Source organism: Vombatus ursinus, unplaced genomic scaffold, assembly GCF_900497805.2.
Source record: "Vombatus ursinus unplaced genomic scaffold, bare-nosed wombat genome assembly UNPS02014780.1, whole genome shotgun sequence".
NCBI lineage: Eukaryota > Metazoa > Chordata > Mammalia > Diprotodontia > Vombatidae > Vombatus > Vombatus ursinus.
In genome coordinates this window covers 643,633-660,158 of record NW_020954558.1, presented here as the reverse complement: position 1 = coordinate 660,158, position 16,526 = coordinate 643,633, and the positions used below count along the sequence as shown (strand labels likewise).

The following is a 16,526-nucleotide window of genomic DNA, read 5'->3' as shown; positions in this document are numbered from 1 at the left end:
TACAGAAACACAGAGCCAGTGACAGAGAATACAATTGAACAAACCCTGGTCAAATACACATGTCCAACTTACAGTCCTCAGGCCTACCATGCAGGTGATGATGTTTCCATATTGCCTTTATGAGTTAATCGTCATTTATTTGCCCTATTTGAAGATGAGATACCAGAACACCCAAATAGAAATAGGTCAGTATTACCTGGATATGTAAGACAAACATGTTTGGTCACCTATAAAAATTAAAAAAAAAACAAAAACAAAAACCTAGGCTCTCTGGTCTCTGGTCTCATCACTTTTGTGGCTTTGTCTGCAGGGAAGAAGTCTCCCCTATGATGTTGGGCTCTCCCTCCAACCACACATTACTGAACACAGCTACTTTCATTCTTTTGGGTGTCCCAGGGCTGGAGGCAGCCCACCTTTGGCTGGCAGTCCCACTGAGTGCCATGTACTCTGTAGCTCTATTAGGAAATATTATCATCGTGACCGTGATCTGGACAGACAGTGCCCTGCATGAGCCCATGTATCACTTTCTATGTGTCCTGGCTGCTGTGGACATTGTCATGTCAACCTCTGTGACTCCCAAGATGTTGAACATCTTCTGGTCAGGCAATGGCATCATTGGCTTTACTGCCTGTTTCACCCAGATGTACATTGTCCATGCCACCACAGCAATAGAAACAGGGTTACTCCTGGCCATGGCCTTTGATCGCTATATAGCCATCTGTAAACCTCTGCACTACCAAACCATCCTCACTCCACGGACCATGATAGGGATGGGCATGGCCATCATAGCAAGAGCTATTACAGCTATGACTCCAATGACCTGGATGGTGGTCCATCTGCCATACTGTGCCTCCCATGTGGTGCCCCATTCCTACTGTGAACACATGGCTGTGGCCAAGTTGGCATGCGGTGATCACATGCCCAGCAGTCTTTATAGCTTGATTGTTTCCTTCATCATTGTGGGGATTGATGTGACTTTTATTGCTACCTCCTACAGTCTGATCCTCCAGGCTGTGTTCAGCCTCCCCTCTCGAGATGCACGGGTCAAAGCACTCAGCACATGTGGTTCACATGTGAGTGTCATGATCCTCTACTACTTGCCAGCCATGGTGTCCATCTATATGGCCTGGTTAGGGCAGGAGATGGTGCCCTTACATACCCAGGTGCTGCTTGCTGATTTCTACCTAGTCATCCCTCCTATGCTGAACCCTCTTATTTATGGCCTGAAGACAAAGCGTATCCGGGTGCGAGTGTGGAATGCAGTGACCACCAGCCTTGCTGACCATATCTGCCAAAACTCAACAAAAGAGAAAAGACCTACTCAAGTGTTTGTAATGGAAGACAGTGAATCCAGATGCGGGGTACAGGCTCAGAAGTAAGTAGACATACTGAAATGTTGTTTATATGACTATCATTCATTCCTAGCAAGGTTGATCTCACATACTGGGTAGTTTGTAGCACTTCTCAAATCATACTAGTGATCATCTTAGTCAAATTACTTCCATATTAATGATATCTCAGACACCATGTTTCTTCTCTCAGGACTTTAATCAAAAATATTTATTATTTGTGATAAGTGAGTCAACAAGCATTATTGCAAAAATTTCTGTATGCCAGGCACTATGCTATGCCCTTAAGGACACAAAAAAGACAAAAACTTGGACCTGTGTCCTTCGGGAGCTTATATTCTAATAGCTGAGCCAATATGCAAACACATAGGTACAAAAAAAAAAAGAAAAGAAGAACTATATACAGAGTAGATCAGAACCAGTCTCCTAGGGGAAGATACTATAACTTGGGGTATTTGAAAAAACCTCCTGCAGACAGCAGAATTTGAGCTGACACTTGAAGGAAGCCAAATCATGATGGCTTCTTAGTCTTCCAATCCACTAATATAAAACATTAAAATACTAATCCCTCTGGGAGGGAGTTTCATTTAGCTAATCACTGTCCACTTTCTCAATTGTATTGGGTTTTACATGCTACATCTGTTATACCCCTGATGCTTGGGGTCCCTCAAAGGGAGATCATAGGTGGAAATATAAGAGAAGCATCTTGCAACATCTTCCTCACAGTCATGCATTAAGCTTCATTGAGCATTGATGATACAATGTCTCCATTTGAATACTTTCTTCCACTAACATGTGGGATAGCTTTTGATCTATTACAAAACATTTAGAATACCTTTAAAATCAAAGTCTTTGCCCCAACACAGGTTATAAAACTATAAAGACCTCTAGATATCTGCAGCAATAACAGAATTAGCAAAACATTGAGCTGGAAGTAACCTTAGCAATTACTAATCCCAGTTCATTCCTAATCAATTATACCTTCTGCAATAAGAATTTTAAATGTGTGTATGTTTGTGATGGACCTATTTGGCAGTCTGGTGTAGTCCATGGACTCCCTCAATATTTTTAAAACTCACTATTGAAGGAATTGCTAAATTTCAGTTAGAAGTGAGTAAAATAAAGGTGGAATTTTTTCCTCTAGGTTAAAAACCCTTATTCTATGCCATCACCAGTATATAGTCATCCAATCTTTCCTTGAAAACCTCTGGGGAGGGAAGAGGAGCCCTCCAGGCAGACTATTTCACTTTGAAGCCAACTTTAACTGCTAGGAAGTTTCTTCTTACGTCAAAGTTAATGTATGTATGTATGTACATACTACAATTAGTGATCTTGAATATTATTTCACAGGGTTATTGACAATTCACATCTTCTCTAGAAAACTGCCTATTCATTTATTTTGACAATTTGTCTTTTAAGAAATGTCTCTTAACCCTCTTTGCAGAGAGAATAGCAATTTCTTTGCAATCAGGAAAGCAAGACAAAATTGATCAGCTTCTTCTAATCCCTTCAGTCTTGCTAAATTCCTGAAGATGATTTTCATAGCCTCAAGGTAGCAATCATGGACATGATGAGAGATGAATGGAATTTTGTCATCCTAACTCAAAGAGTAGGCTGTTTTTAAGGAGTGACAGCTTTCATAGAAGCAAACTGCTTCAATGGATGGACCTAACCAGTGTTGCAGTGGATATTGTGCTGGCCTGGAGTCAGAAAGAAGAGTCTTCCTGAATTCAAATCTGGCCTCAGATACTTACTAGCTGTGTGACCTTGGGTAAGTCACTTAACCCTGTTGCCTCAGTTTTCTCATCTATAAAATGAGCCAGGGGAGGAAATGGCAAAACATTCCAGTATCTTTGCCAAGAAAACCCCAAATGAGGTCACAAAGGGTCAGACATGACTAAAATATGACTGAACACAGAACTCTAACACCCTTTTCCCTGACTGGCTGGCTGACGGGTCAAGTGTGGTTGGGGTTTAACACAATGGAGCTGAGGTAGCTCTTGAGATTTTGTGCTTTTAAAAAACATTTTTCCTTTTTATGGAAAAATGTTTAACAACTCTCATTCAACAGATGGCAATGGTAGAGTCATAAGAAAGATCCAGTAAAGGAGGCTCGATGTAAATTGGAATACTTGGCAACACAACAAAGATAATACATCTAAGGGTATTAGCAGTTTATAATGCAATAGACAAAATAGCTTATGGTCCAGTGCCTTCATTAGACTAGCAGAGGGATGATTGTTTTTATGCCTGTGACTTTGGGCATGTTCTCTTAGTGAAAAGCCCTCCTTCTTTTGCACTTATTCAAAACCCACCAATCCTTTAAGATCTAGGTCTAGTTCGATCTCTTTCATGAAGATTTGGTGAACTTCTCTATATTTCTATCTATTGAAATGCCTTCCTTGTTTCAAGACTCATCTCTCATATGATCTTCTGAACTGGTAGAGAATGCTAAAATATTAGATCACAGAATCAGGATCCAAATAGATCTCAACAGGCTCGAAGGGCCTACCTGTATCTCCATGAAATTTCAGGGCCTGCACTTGGATTACAAAAAATCAGTAAACACATAAATTAGGGGAGGTATGTTTAATAATGGCTCTTTGAAAACAAAAAGTATGTGTAATATGATTCAGTTCAATCTACATTACCACTACTTTCTCCTTTTCTTTCTTAAATCTGGACCATCAACAAAGCAATAAATCAAGCCCAGATTTTTAATTTGCCAATTTCTGAGCTGGTAAATGCTCACAGCAAAAATTTAACACCCAGCCCTCACCAGATCAGAGCTGGCTCCAGCAAACTCCTTGAGAGGGAGGGATAACTATTATCTTTAAATATTTTGATGAGGCATTTTTCTCCTCATTTTGGCCCCAGAGGACAAAATAAGAACTAGTGTGTAGCAACTAAAAGACAGGAAGTATTTCCTAATATCAAGCTTGCATCTAAAAACTAGAACTGTCCAAAAATAGAATAGTCTGCTTTGGAGGTTGTCCAATAGTATAACTGACTGAGAGCTGAAAGGGACCCACAAACACACAACTTCATTTAAAGAGCATGCTCAAACTTAGAGTGCAATGGGAATGAGGGACACATATAGTATACAGTATACATAATGCAGTGACTGCAAACCCTTTTTCTCTTCAAAGAGTCTTCACACTGGTTTCTCCAGGTCTTCTCTTCTCCAATTTGACTCCAACAAGAAAAAAAAAGGAAAATATCTTTTCAAATGTAATTAGGTGATAAATGAGAACAATACATGGAGGGAAATGAAGCCATTTATGATTATAGTCACAAAATGACTTGTAAATCTATGCTATCATGAAAGTTATATGTAGCAAATTGATTCAAAGAGTCTCAATTAAGTATTCAAGTAAACAAGCATTTATTTCTCACTTAGTATGTGCCAAAAACTGTGCTAAACCCTTGGGAGTACAAACAAAGGCGAGTACCATCCTTGCTCTCAAGGACCTGAATTTAATGGTGTACATAACATGCAAACAACTATGTACATACAAGATATAGAAAAGATAAATTAGAAACAATTTCAAAGGAAAAGTACTAGCATTAAGGGGGACAGGAGAAGGTTTCTTGCAAAAGATGGGATTGTAGCTGATACTAAATAGACCAGGAAAACCAGAAGGTGGAGACAAAGAGGAGGAGCATTCCAAGCCTGAGGCAAAAGACAGCAAAAATCCTGGGAGATAAAGAATGTTTTTGCAAGGAGAAGAAAACTCATTGTCACTGGATTGTAAAGTACGTGGAGAGAAGAAAGATTGTTAAGAAGAATGGAAAGGTAGGAAAGATCCATTTTATGAAGGGCTTTAAAAGCCAAACAGAGGATTTTATAATTGACCCTGGAGTTTATGGAGTAGGAGAGTAACATGGTCATACCTACAGTTAAGATCACTTTGGCAGCTGAATGGAGGATGGACTGTTGTGAGGAGAGATTTGAAGCAGGGAGGCCAATCATAAGGCTATTGTAATAATTCAGGTGTGAAGGGAAGGGCCCTACACCAGGGTAAAGTAGGAGAGAAGGTATATTTATGAGAGATGCTATGAAGATAAAATTTACAGAATTTGGCAACAGATTCATACGAGGAATCAATTTATGTTTAGAGCCTGGATGACTGGAAGGATGGTGGTATCTTCCATAGTAATAGGGGAATTAATAAGTAGAAAAGGTTTTGGGGAAAAGAGAATGAGTTCAGTTTTGTTGAGTTTAAGATGTCTATGGGATATCCAAAACTGGAGGTTAGGAGAGAGGTTAGGCTGGATAAAACAGCCTGAGAATCATCCGCAAACAGATGATAATTGACTTCATGGGAAATGATGAGATCACTGAGGGAGACAGAAAATAAAAGAGGTCCTAAGACAAGGTCTTACGAGACAACCAGATGTGACATGAATGAAGATCCAACAAAGCCAACTAAGAAGGTGTGCTCAGACAAAGAGGAGAACCAAGAGAGAGCAGTGTCACAAAAACTCGGAGAGAAGGGAGTTTCAGGGAAAAGACGGCAATTGACAGTGTCAAAGGCTGGTTGTAATTCTATGGGGACTGATCACCAGAATGAGAGCACATCAACCAAGAATTCTATTAAAATCAACAGTAGGAAGTACAAGCCTTCTTTCTGGAGTCAGGACTACATCTAGTTTCTGTACTGGATAAGGAAGCTGGATTTCTTATCCTCAGGGCTCACACGGTTTGATGTCATCCATGTTTTTTCAGATCTGCCTTTTGAAATCACTTTCAAAAGTAGATCTGGGGCAGAGCCGTGTGAAGGACTTATCTCGAGCATTGCATTCATCATACAGGACTTTCAATTACCCAAACTATCTCCAGATTATCATAAAAGAAAAATTTCCAGTTAACAATTCAACATAAAAATTTCTGTGTCACCTTTTGTTCTCCCACCAACACTTTACATCTGCCAAGTTCCAAAAGAGACAATCAACACAGACTTGAATTCTCAATGATCAGATGAGGTTTGCTCTGCCTCAGCTCATCTTGGATTCTCTGAGTGTCTGCACTTAATTTCCACTTATCCAGCCTGTGGAAACACAATATGCAATTATTATTCTGATTTCTATTCCCAATGCTCTATTATTCCTTCTGACCCAGTAGAAAGTAGATCCGTATACAAACATGTAAAGGGAGAGTTGGGAACTGAGAGTTCTTTTCCCTCTTTGGATAAAGGATCAAATAAGCACAAAATAGGAAAGAAAAGGGAAATTAGACATGATAAACCATCTCAGATGGCTTTCATTTTTTCTGTACTTTGTAGGCACAAGTGTATATATGTGTGTGTGCATACATAAGTATATATATATATTATACATAATATATATATAATATATATATGTATAATATATATATATAAATGCCTGTGTGCTGGTGCAAAGGGGAAGAATAGTAATGTCAAATTGTACCCTCTGACACTGCTCTCTCTTGGTTCTCTTCCCATATATCTACCTCTTCTCAGTCTAATTTGCTGAATAGTGCCCTTTTTTTACCATGGCTATCCCCCCCAAGCCTCTATACTGGGCTTTTTCTCTTCTCTCTTTGTCTGCTCTCTCAATGACTCCATCATCTCTCTGCAGATGACTCCCAGATGCATATTGCCAGCCCTTGCTTCTCTGATGGGCTCCAGTGCCAGATCACCTAATGTTCCTTGGACATTTCAAATGGGATAGCCCATAGACATCTTACACTCAACATATTCAAAACAGAATTCATTATCTTTTCCCCTAAACCTTCCCCTCTTCCCAACTTTCCCATTTCATTTGAGAGTACCAGTCATACAGGTTTATAGCCTTGCTGTCATACTCAGGGATTACTCATTCTCTCTTACCCCACAGATCCAAATAGATTACAAGTCTTGTGGACTTTATCTCCACAACAACAAATAGTAGCTAGCATTCATATAGTACTTTAATGTTTGCAAAGCACTTTACATATGTTATCTCATCTGACCATGGGGGTAGGCACTATTATTATCTCAGTTTTACAAATGAGGAAACTGAGGCTGAGGAAAGTGAATTGACTTATTCTTGTTCACATGGCTAGTATGTGTCTGAGGCCATATTTGAATTCAGTTCTTCTTGATTCCAGGTTCAGGATGCTAATACCACCCTAGCTTTGCCTTATTATCTTTTAGATCTGTCCCCTTCTCTCTGCTGAAATGACCACCACACTGTTTCAGGTCTTTGATTCCCTCTCTATTATTGTACTAGTACCTAATAATATAATAATTTTAAAACTATTTGTAACAATGATTATGCTATAATTATTCATGATTATTTTATAATTCTATTATGATGGTTATTTTATAATTACTATATTATTATAATATAGACTATTACAATAGCCTCCTAGTTGGTCTTGCTCTTCATCTCTCCCCTCTCCAATTCATCCTCCACATGGCTACCAAAGCGACTTTTTCTAAAGTGTAGGTTTGACCACGTCACTGCTTACTAAGTAAATGCTAATGGATTCCTAATACACCTAGGACCAAATGTATATTCCTCTTTTGGACATTTAAAGTCCTTCATAACCTAGCTGCAACCTACCTTTCCAGCCTTATTATATACTATTACCCTTCACGTGCTCTTCATTTAATCCCACCTGACCTTCTGACTGTTTTACCCAGGACTCTCTGTCTCTTGTCTCTGCCTTTATGTGAAGAATGTCTCAGAATGCTTTCTTTACTTGTGGTATAGCTGAAAGAGCAGTTGAGTTAGATGTCAGAGGAACTGGTTTCAGATCTTTCCATTTTGAGGTGACCATAGGCAAATTACCTCATCTGTCTAGCTAGGCCTCAGTTTCTTTATCTGTAAAATAAGGGAGTTAGACTAGGAGAACTCTAAGATCTCTCTGGCTCTAAAACTATGTCACTCTTTTTCACCTCTCAGAAACCCTAGTTTCTTCTAAAGTTCAACCCTAGTGTCTTCATGTCCTTTGTAATTGCCCAACTTCTAACATGCCGTCATCACCCTGTATTTCTTTTGTATGTATTTTTGCACATTTTTACACGTACCTGTGTTTTTTTTTGTTTGTTTATTTTTTTCCCCACCGGTAGAGTATGAGTTCCTTGAGGGTAAGGACATTTTTCATTCTTGTTTTTGTATCTGCAGCATCTAGCAAAGTGCCCAACAAGTGCTTTGTAAATGCTTATTGACTGTTTACTTAATTAATATTTTGTTAAATGCTTATTGTCTTATTAATTATAATCACCACACTTGCTCCTGGAAAAGGACTAAAAAATATTTCCATACTCTCTTTGTTTCAGTTCTGCAAAAACTATGAGTCTGGAATATAACATGTGGGGTATATGTGTTGGTTGGTTTTAATTTTTTTCCCTTTGTCAGCAAGTGTCTCCCTGTGTGACAACAGCATAGCTATGTAATAATATTCAGCAAATTTGACCTTGAAGAAAAGACCTAAGAACGTTTCCTCTCTTACAAATATCTAACATTTAGATAGTGATTAAAGATTTACAGAGTTTTGCAAATATTATCTCATAAGCTCCTTGAAGTCAAAGGCTGTTAATTTTTCTATGCTTTGTAATTGTCTTCCCATTGCCTTATGTATTGAAAATCTGTGTTGTATTAAATCAGATATGTTCAATAGCACATCTGCATAGATTCTTACATACAACATAGAGACAAAATATACATTTATTTACATTTCTCACAGTAAGGAGCTGAAAATTGTGGTAGAAGAAGAAAACTCAAGTTCTTGGACAGAGTACATTTTGTTATCACAATTATGTGGAAGAAAAGAAAAACTAATCCTTAATCACCTCCCTACACTTCATAAAAAGCAACACTTTTACACCTATTGGGGGCACGCTACACAAATAGCATCACGTAGAGAGGAATGACAGTTTCACAGGAAAATGTACTGGCTAGAATCCCTAATCCTTTTCCCTCCCTCATCAGGATTCAGACTGATTCCTAATCCTGGTTCAGATGCTTTGTATCAAATCAACTTTCTCCTATTCACGCTTCTCACCTGGGTCCTTCTGTCCTTGCAAACTCACAAATGAAATTTCCATAAAGAATGCTTGGGACTCACGTGAGTTTTTGCAGTTTACAATCCTGGTTTCCCAAGGCCTTGAACAGAAGCTTCACTCCATCATCACTCAGGCCATTACCTGTAAGTTTCAGGTGTATCAGACTTTGATTGCTCTTGAGTGCAGAGGAGAGATACTGACATCCTGCTGCGGAGAGAAGACACTTACACAACCTATAGAAGAGACAGCACAGATGGAAAAAGACAATTTTATTCCCAAGAATTTATTCATTTCCTTCTCCCTGGGAAGATATGCATTTTTATAGTCCCTTTGAATATACATGCAGTGTCAGTCTAATAATTCTTCTATTTTGATTTTCTTTCTTCCCTACCAACCCAAGAGCCAAGGCTCCATCATTAACCTTATCCTCTTCCTGTCTTGATAAATCCCTAACCAATGGCTTAAATCCTAACCAATGGTAGAGTCCATGACTATGTCCCAGTCTCAATATTTGTCTGTATTGAGTTCTGGATGTGCTATTAACAAGTAAGTGTCCCATCAAATTCTTCTATCTATGCCAGTACTGATGTCACAAGATATTTTAGCTACAGATAGAGACTATCTCCAAGAAAAAAAGTACTAGAGTGGGGCAGAATTGCTGAGAAAACATCATAGGAGAGATGCTATTCTAACTTCATGTTACTTAGTAAATTATATGAAAGTCTTTTCTCATTTTAACTCCATTTTTCCTCTCTTCTAGACCTCATGATACTCCCAAACCAAGAATCCTTTTCTTCTTTTTCCAAGGTATCATCTCACCCAATGTCTAGATTAGGAGGATGAGTAATTTATTATTCCATGAGAACAGCCATAGAATGTGTCAGGGAAGTCTTACATGGGTCTATCAGAAGGAGGAAAAACTTTCTCTGAGAAGTGCTAGCTTTTTCTAGAACCTGGTGATCTAGCCCACTGTTGCTTTTTTCATTCTTCTTATACCTTATTCCTTGTGCACATACTCTTTGATCCAGTGGCATTGGCCTCCTGGTTATTCCACAAACAAAACATTGCATCAATTGGCTCCAGGCATTTTCTCAGGCTGTCCCCCATGCCTGGAATATTCTCCCTCCTCGGCTCTACCTACTTACCTCCTGGGCTTCCTTTAAGTCCTGACTAAAATTCCATCATTTATTGGAAGCTTTCTCCAACTCCTCTTAATTCTTAATTCTAGTGCTTTCCCTCTGTTAATTATTTCCTATTTATCTTGTATATTGCTTGCTTTGTGTGCCTTTGTTTGCATGTTGTGTCTCTCATTAAAGCATAAGCTCTTGAGGGCAGGAACTTTTCCCCTCTCTTTTTGTATCTCCAGAACTTAGCACAGTGCCTGGCACATAATAGATGCTTCATAAATGTTTACCAGTTGATTGAAATGGATTACCTATAACCTCCCTTGAAAGTGTAAGTCAGATAAGGAACACAACCAGAGATACCCCCAGAATGGGCATGCTAATCTTCAGGTTATGGTAGAAGGAGAAAGTCCCTAGGAAGTCTAGGATTAGTCCACCCTCTGAACATCTGCATGGCCACACCAAGATGTTTTTCAGACTCCCAGGTCTTTGCTTCAGGGCAGCTCACTTAAGTTAGGGGTCAGGGATGTTCCCTCAGTGTGGGAGTCATGCAGAAAATAGAATCACTCAGATTTTTCTAGGGAGGGGCAGACTCCAGTTCAGGTGGATTTTATTGGATTTTACCACTAAAGTCACTGGAAGGAAAATAGCAAGTGGCTATGAAATGGAATAGAATTCTAGACTAGAAGATCATCATGCCTGCTTTCATGACATGCATGGTATTATGCCTGCCCTGACTTTTCCCAGTAATCTTTGAAGGTGTCTGTCTGAATTCTATTATAGTGGAAGACTGGAAAATAATTTAGTTTGAAGGTGTTGGTCCCAACTTCAATGTGAGAGGCTCAAGGGGGCTGCCTTAGTCTAGAGATCTGAATTTATTATCAGGGAGCCGTTGGATTCCCCCAGGGCCTTTGGATTATTGTCCCTGTCTTCTACTCCCTTGTGTATCTCCAGTTAAGCCATATGACCTTCCTTTTGGAGTTTCCCTTAATAAAAGGGTCTACTGCCTTCAGTATCGACTTCTTGGACCATTCTTCTACAAAACCCTCTTAATCCCACTCTGTTAAAAGGAAAAAGGACACTCTGTTAAAGGGAAACATATGCCTTAATCTAGGATCTGTAAGTTATAGTCCTGATATTCTAAGGCCTCACACAACAGTTGTTACATCCCAGGTGCAAATCTGACATCCTTATTTCTTGCCTTAAAGGAATATGGGATTCTTACATTAAGAAAGCTTAAGAAAACTTACTTCAGTTCCTGTAATTTACAATTCTGATTTCCCAGAGCCTCACATAGCACTTTCACCCCATTATTTCGCAGGGGGTTAGCACCCAAATTCAGATGGGTCAGACTTTGGTTTTTCTTGAGAACAGAGGAGAGAGCATAACAAGAAGCAGCAGAGAGCTGGCAGTTCCACAACCTGTAGGGAGCATTCATGGGTGAGGGGGAGATGGAAGGTGGGGGAACAAAATGACTCCTTTAGTCTTCAAGATTTATTATTATCCTATTTATCCCTCAGCATAGGCTTATATCAATGGCCCTTTGGCCCCATGTACAGTCTTACTTTGGCATTATCCAGACCTACTCCTGGCCCAATGCTCCTTTCTTTCATATTTCCCTGTCCAGTCTCCCTAGAACAAGAGTTTTTGACCTTTTTTGTGTTTCGTGGACTCTTTTGTCAGTCTAGTGAAGCCCATAGGTCTCTGACTAGGGGCAGCTAGGTATGGCACTGAGTCCGGATTCAGCAAGACCTAAATTTAAATTCAGCCTCAGCTATTTACTAGTTATGTCATCCCAGGCAAGCCACTTAACTTCTATTTGCCTCAGTTTCCTCAATTGTAAAATAGAGATAATAATAGCATCTACATCCTGGATCAAATGAGATATTTATAAAGAGGTTAAGTACAGTGTCTATCACAAGCAAGGACCATTACTATGACCTGCTCCAGAGATGTGTGAGACCCTGACCTTTTGACCCAACAGAGACTCAATTCTCAGCCTCAATTCTCCATCTATATGGTGTTATTTCATCTTCCAACCTTCTACCTACCAAACATACATGACACTCTGTTAAAGGGAACCATATAACTTACTCTAAAGTCTGTAAGTTACAGTGCTGATATTCTAAGGCCTCACACAACAGCTTCACCCCATGGTTGTGCAGGTTGTTACATCCTAGGTCCAAATGAGTAAGACTTTGGTTGCTCTTGAGAACAGAGGAAACATCCTGACAACAGGAATCCGTGAGATGACACAGGGATAACCTGCAAGAGAAAGGCTTTCATGAGGGAAATGATCTTTTCCCTATCTTCATCTTAGAAGGAGCTGGCATTCCCCATGTCATTAGTCCTACATACAATATGCCCCTGCCCCTGTCCTTGCATCCTCCTAAGACATAATGATTCCTTTCAACTCTTCTCCCCTTTTTTTTATCACTTTGAAATCTTTAATTTTTAGCTCAAATATCAATTTCTTTCTTAGCCTCAGGCTTAGAAACTGCCTTCGAATTGGTCTTCTGGTTTTCTGGGAAATTGGCAAGCATTTGTTAAGTGCTTACTATGTGCCAGGCATTGTGCTAAGCACTAGAGTTACAAAGAAAGGCAAAAACACTGACCCTGCTCTCAAGGACCTCACATTCTATTAAGGGAGACAGAATTATATGTAGATGGGGATGGAACTAAGATGTTATATAAGATTGTACAGTGTAAATGGAAGGTAATTATAAAAAGAAAGCCCTAGTAATGGTAAAACAAGGCCTCTGGTAGGAAGTGGGAGTTTGGCTGAGTCTTGAAGGAAACCAGGAAGCTAGGAGTTAGATGAGGAGGGAATACATTCTAATATGTCCTAGATAGAAGCTATTATAAAAGCACAGAGTGGGGCACATCCAGCCTTATCTGAACAGAGCTGACCACATAAAGGAGGCCACAAGTAGAGCAGCAAGTGTGGCAAGTGATGCCACAGTTTTTCAAGGGATTCATCCACTGCAGGGGAAGGAGGAAGATCTAGTTAAAATCAGATGAGCCCTGGTATGTAGGTCCCTGAGCACCAGGTAATAGATTTGACATGAAAAAATTGAAGATAGTTCCTGAAGGTTTAAGGGATTGGACCCACTTTATCCCGCCTTCATTTTTTATGGTTCCTTTGAGACTCAGCTTAAGTCCTATCTGTTACAAGAGGCCTTTCCTAGTTTCCCCCAAATACCAGTATCTTTCTTTATCATATACTCTGTATATGTTATGTATTACGCAGTTATTTATACATCGCTCCTCTCCCCGCTAGTAGAATGTACAGTCCCAGAAATCAAGGGCATTTTTGTTTTCTTTGTATCTCCATCACTTAACATAGAACCTGGCACAATAAATACATATTGACTGACTGATTTATTAGACTGAGTTCTGAAAACAGGATTATTTAGTTGCAAATAGGGGCTTCCTTGAACCTAGGACCTATAAGGTAACAGTGACCCTTGGAAGGATTTCCCTGTAAGTCTTAGCTCCAGGACCAAGGGTTGTCTTGTCTTCAGTGCCATTTATTGATGATATGTAGAATGACTACCCATAATTCTTTCACTGCCTTCTTCCTGGCCCTGTTGACTCTGAACAAACAGAAACTGCCTCCAGGAGGAGGATGGTGGGAGAGACAATAGTAATCACTACTCATTCCACTGAAACTACTAGGTAAGATCAAGAAAGACATCAGAAGGAATAAGGCACATTTCCCACTTAATCAGCAAAGTTTGTTAATAATAAAAACATAACAAATAGGATAGGATCATTGATCAGTCAGTCAACCGTTAAACATGAATTTAGTAGTTCCTGTTATGTGCTGGGTACAGTGCTAGGAGCCAGGGTGAACAAAGCAAAAAAAAAAAAAATAAAAACACAAACAAAAACAAAACAAAGAAAAAAATCCCAACAATTCCTGTCTTCAAGGATCTTACACTGTATAATATAAAGGGGTGGAAACATGTAGACTTGTAAATGGATATAAGATATATCCAAAGTAATCATGAGATAATACGAAGGGCAGCCTGGCTCTAGCACATGAGGCATTCAGGAAAGACCTCACGTAGGTGCTTAGATTGACCCTTAAAGGTTGCTAGGATTTTAAGAGATGCAGGTCAGAAGGGAATTGATTCAGGCAGGTGGGATAGCCTACCTCAAAGGTACAGAGACAGGAGGTGGGATACTATGTGAGGATCAGCCTCACCTTCAACTTCTCTTGCAGAGATGGTGAGGACCTTAAACTTTGGGCAAAGGCATACAGTATATGACCTTAATTCCCATTCTTGACACACATCAGACTTTTAGATTTTTTTTTTTACTATAATTCATGCTGATTTCTCAAATAGTCTCTTCCTGATGCCAGATTTGCAGAGAATAGTACAAAAAGGAAACCTGAGGAATCTTACATCAATTTCTGTAGATTACAAGAAGGGTGTCGTAAGGCTTCACACAGCAGCTTCATGCCACAATCATGAAGAACATTGCCACTCGCATCCAGATGTATCAGGCTTTGATTCTTGATGCAAGTAGAGAGATCCTGACAACAGGCAGCAGTAAGATGGCACTGAGACAGCCTTCAGGGAAGAGAACCCCAGAAGAGAAATGGTTTCTTTAATACTCTTTAGACAGCTATCTCTCTCCATGAAATAGTTCACTGCCCTAGTGTCTTTGGCCCTATGTGAAGCAACAGCCAAATGGCCCTCTCCCCATCTAGCCCAAACAATGAACTGTGGGAGTGGAATAGATCAGCAGAATAGGTTACCTCCCACTGTGCATGTGGGAAGCTGTGCAGCACTCCACCAAATCTGAAGAAAAGAGCTCAGCACCAGGCTGGGGCAGTTCTTAATACCCAAAAGCCTGTAATGTAAATCATGAAACACCCAGTGTAGGGGGAGGTTGCGACGTTTTGAGTTCCATCCCCTAAGAAAGTCAAAATCAGAGGAGAGGGAGTCAAGAACTGAGTAATAAGGGAAAACAAGGGAGAAGAAAGACTGAAAGTATAGAAGATTTCAGGAGGAAGAAAACTCAAAGACCTTAAACAAAATAGATAAATCAACAGGAAAAAATAATAACAGAAAGAAGTATGATCTCCAGATTTTGTAAATGAGTTTGTGCATTTATGAATAAGTACTTCAAAATGAAAAAAATGATCTAATTCTTGTTAAGACAAAAGACCCTGTGAAATTTTAAGAGAATATGAAAAGACAACATGCTATTCCTGAATGGTTTAAAAAATAAATGAGAATTATGAGAGCAGAATTTATGTCCTGTATAGCAAAAACAGCAAAGAAAATACAAAAAACCAAAATGAAACAAAAACAACTTGAATCTGCAAAGCCTGTAAGCCTCATCAAAGAAGCAAAGGAGAGCACAATAGATTGGGAATGCAAATACATAGAAATGAAGGACAATTTAGAAGAAAAGAAGCAAAAAGAAAATAAAAGAAAATAAGCTTACCATACAAGCAACACATAATGAACTCGAGGACAGGATGCATAGACACAATCTAAGGATCTCCCAAAAGAACATGAGAGGAAATAAATAATTTCAACATTATAATAATGGGAAGAATTTCTTAGAAATTCTAAACATAGAAAATTAAATTCCAAATGAAATAATTCATACACCACCTCAAGATAAAAAAAGGTTGCAAACTGAAAGACACATAGTGTTTAAATTTGACAATTCAATTTAGAAATGACAAATTCTTCAAGCCATTAGTAGAAAGACCTTCAGATGCATATTTGAATTATTCATATTATGAGTATTCATTTTCATATCATTTATCAACATTCCACCTACCTCCAAAGGGTGGTCTTATTCCTTCCTTGATCCTCCTTTCTCATTCAAGACTAAAACAAAATCTTTTTCATTATCTTTAGAATTCATTGCCAACTTTCTCTCTTAAGGGGTCTTATTAACTCTTTTGACACAATTCTTAAAGGACTATGCTACTCTTGAATTCATTTTCAGTTATTTTCCCTTGCTTCCACTTCTATACATGTCTTAAGAAAAACATACATAGGGAGGTA

At 39.0% G+C, this 16,526-nt stretch overlaps 2 protein-coding genes across 3 annotated transcripts in view; one reads left to right on the top strand and one right to left on the bottom strand.

Annotated features, from left to right (window-relative positions):
* Window positions 1-314: 314 nt before the first annotated feature.
* LOC114046031 (olfactory receptor 52I1-like) lies at window positions 315-1,379 on the top strand. Its single transcript, XM_027866250.1, has one exon. The coding sequence runs from the start codon at window positions 327-329 to the stop codon at window positions 1,377-1,379; it is 1,053 nt and encodes a 350-aa protein (XP_027722051.1). The 5' UTR covers window positions 315-326.
* A 3,889-nt stretch (window positions 1,380-5,268) lies between these two features.
* LOC114046020 (NACHT, LRR and PYD domains-containing protein 3-like) overlaps window positions 5,269-16,526 on the bottom strand; it is a 36,406-nt gene continuing 25,148 nt past the window's right edge. The window contains exons 7-11 of one of the 2 annotated variants that reach the window (XM_027866240.1): window positions 14,901-15,068; window positions 12,583-12,753; window positions 11,739-11,909; window positions 9,427-9,597; window positions 5,269-6,400 (exon numbers count right to left, since the gene is read on the bottom strand). In XM_027866240.1, coding sequence (XP_027722041.1) covers window positions 6,301-6,400; window positions 9,427-9,597; window positions 11,739-11,909; window positions 12,583-12,753; window positions 14,901-15,068 — 781 coding nt within the window. In that variant the 3' untranslated portion in view covers window positions 5,269-6,300. The remainder of the gene's footprint in view (window positions 6,401-9,426; window positions 9,598-11,738; window positions 11,910-12,582; window positions 12,754-14,900; window positions 15,069-16,526) is intronic. The other variant, XM_027866241.1, reaches the window with a different exon arrangement.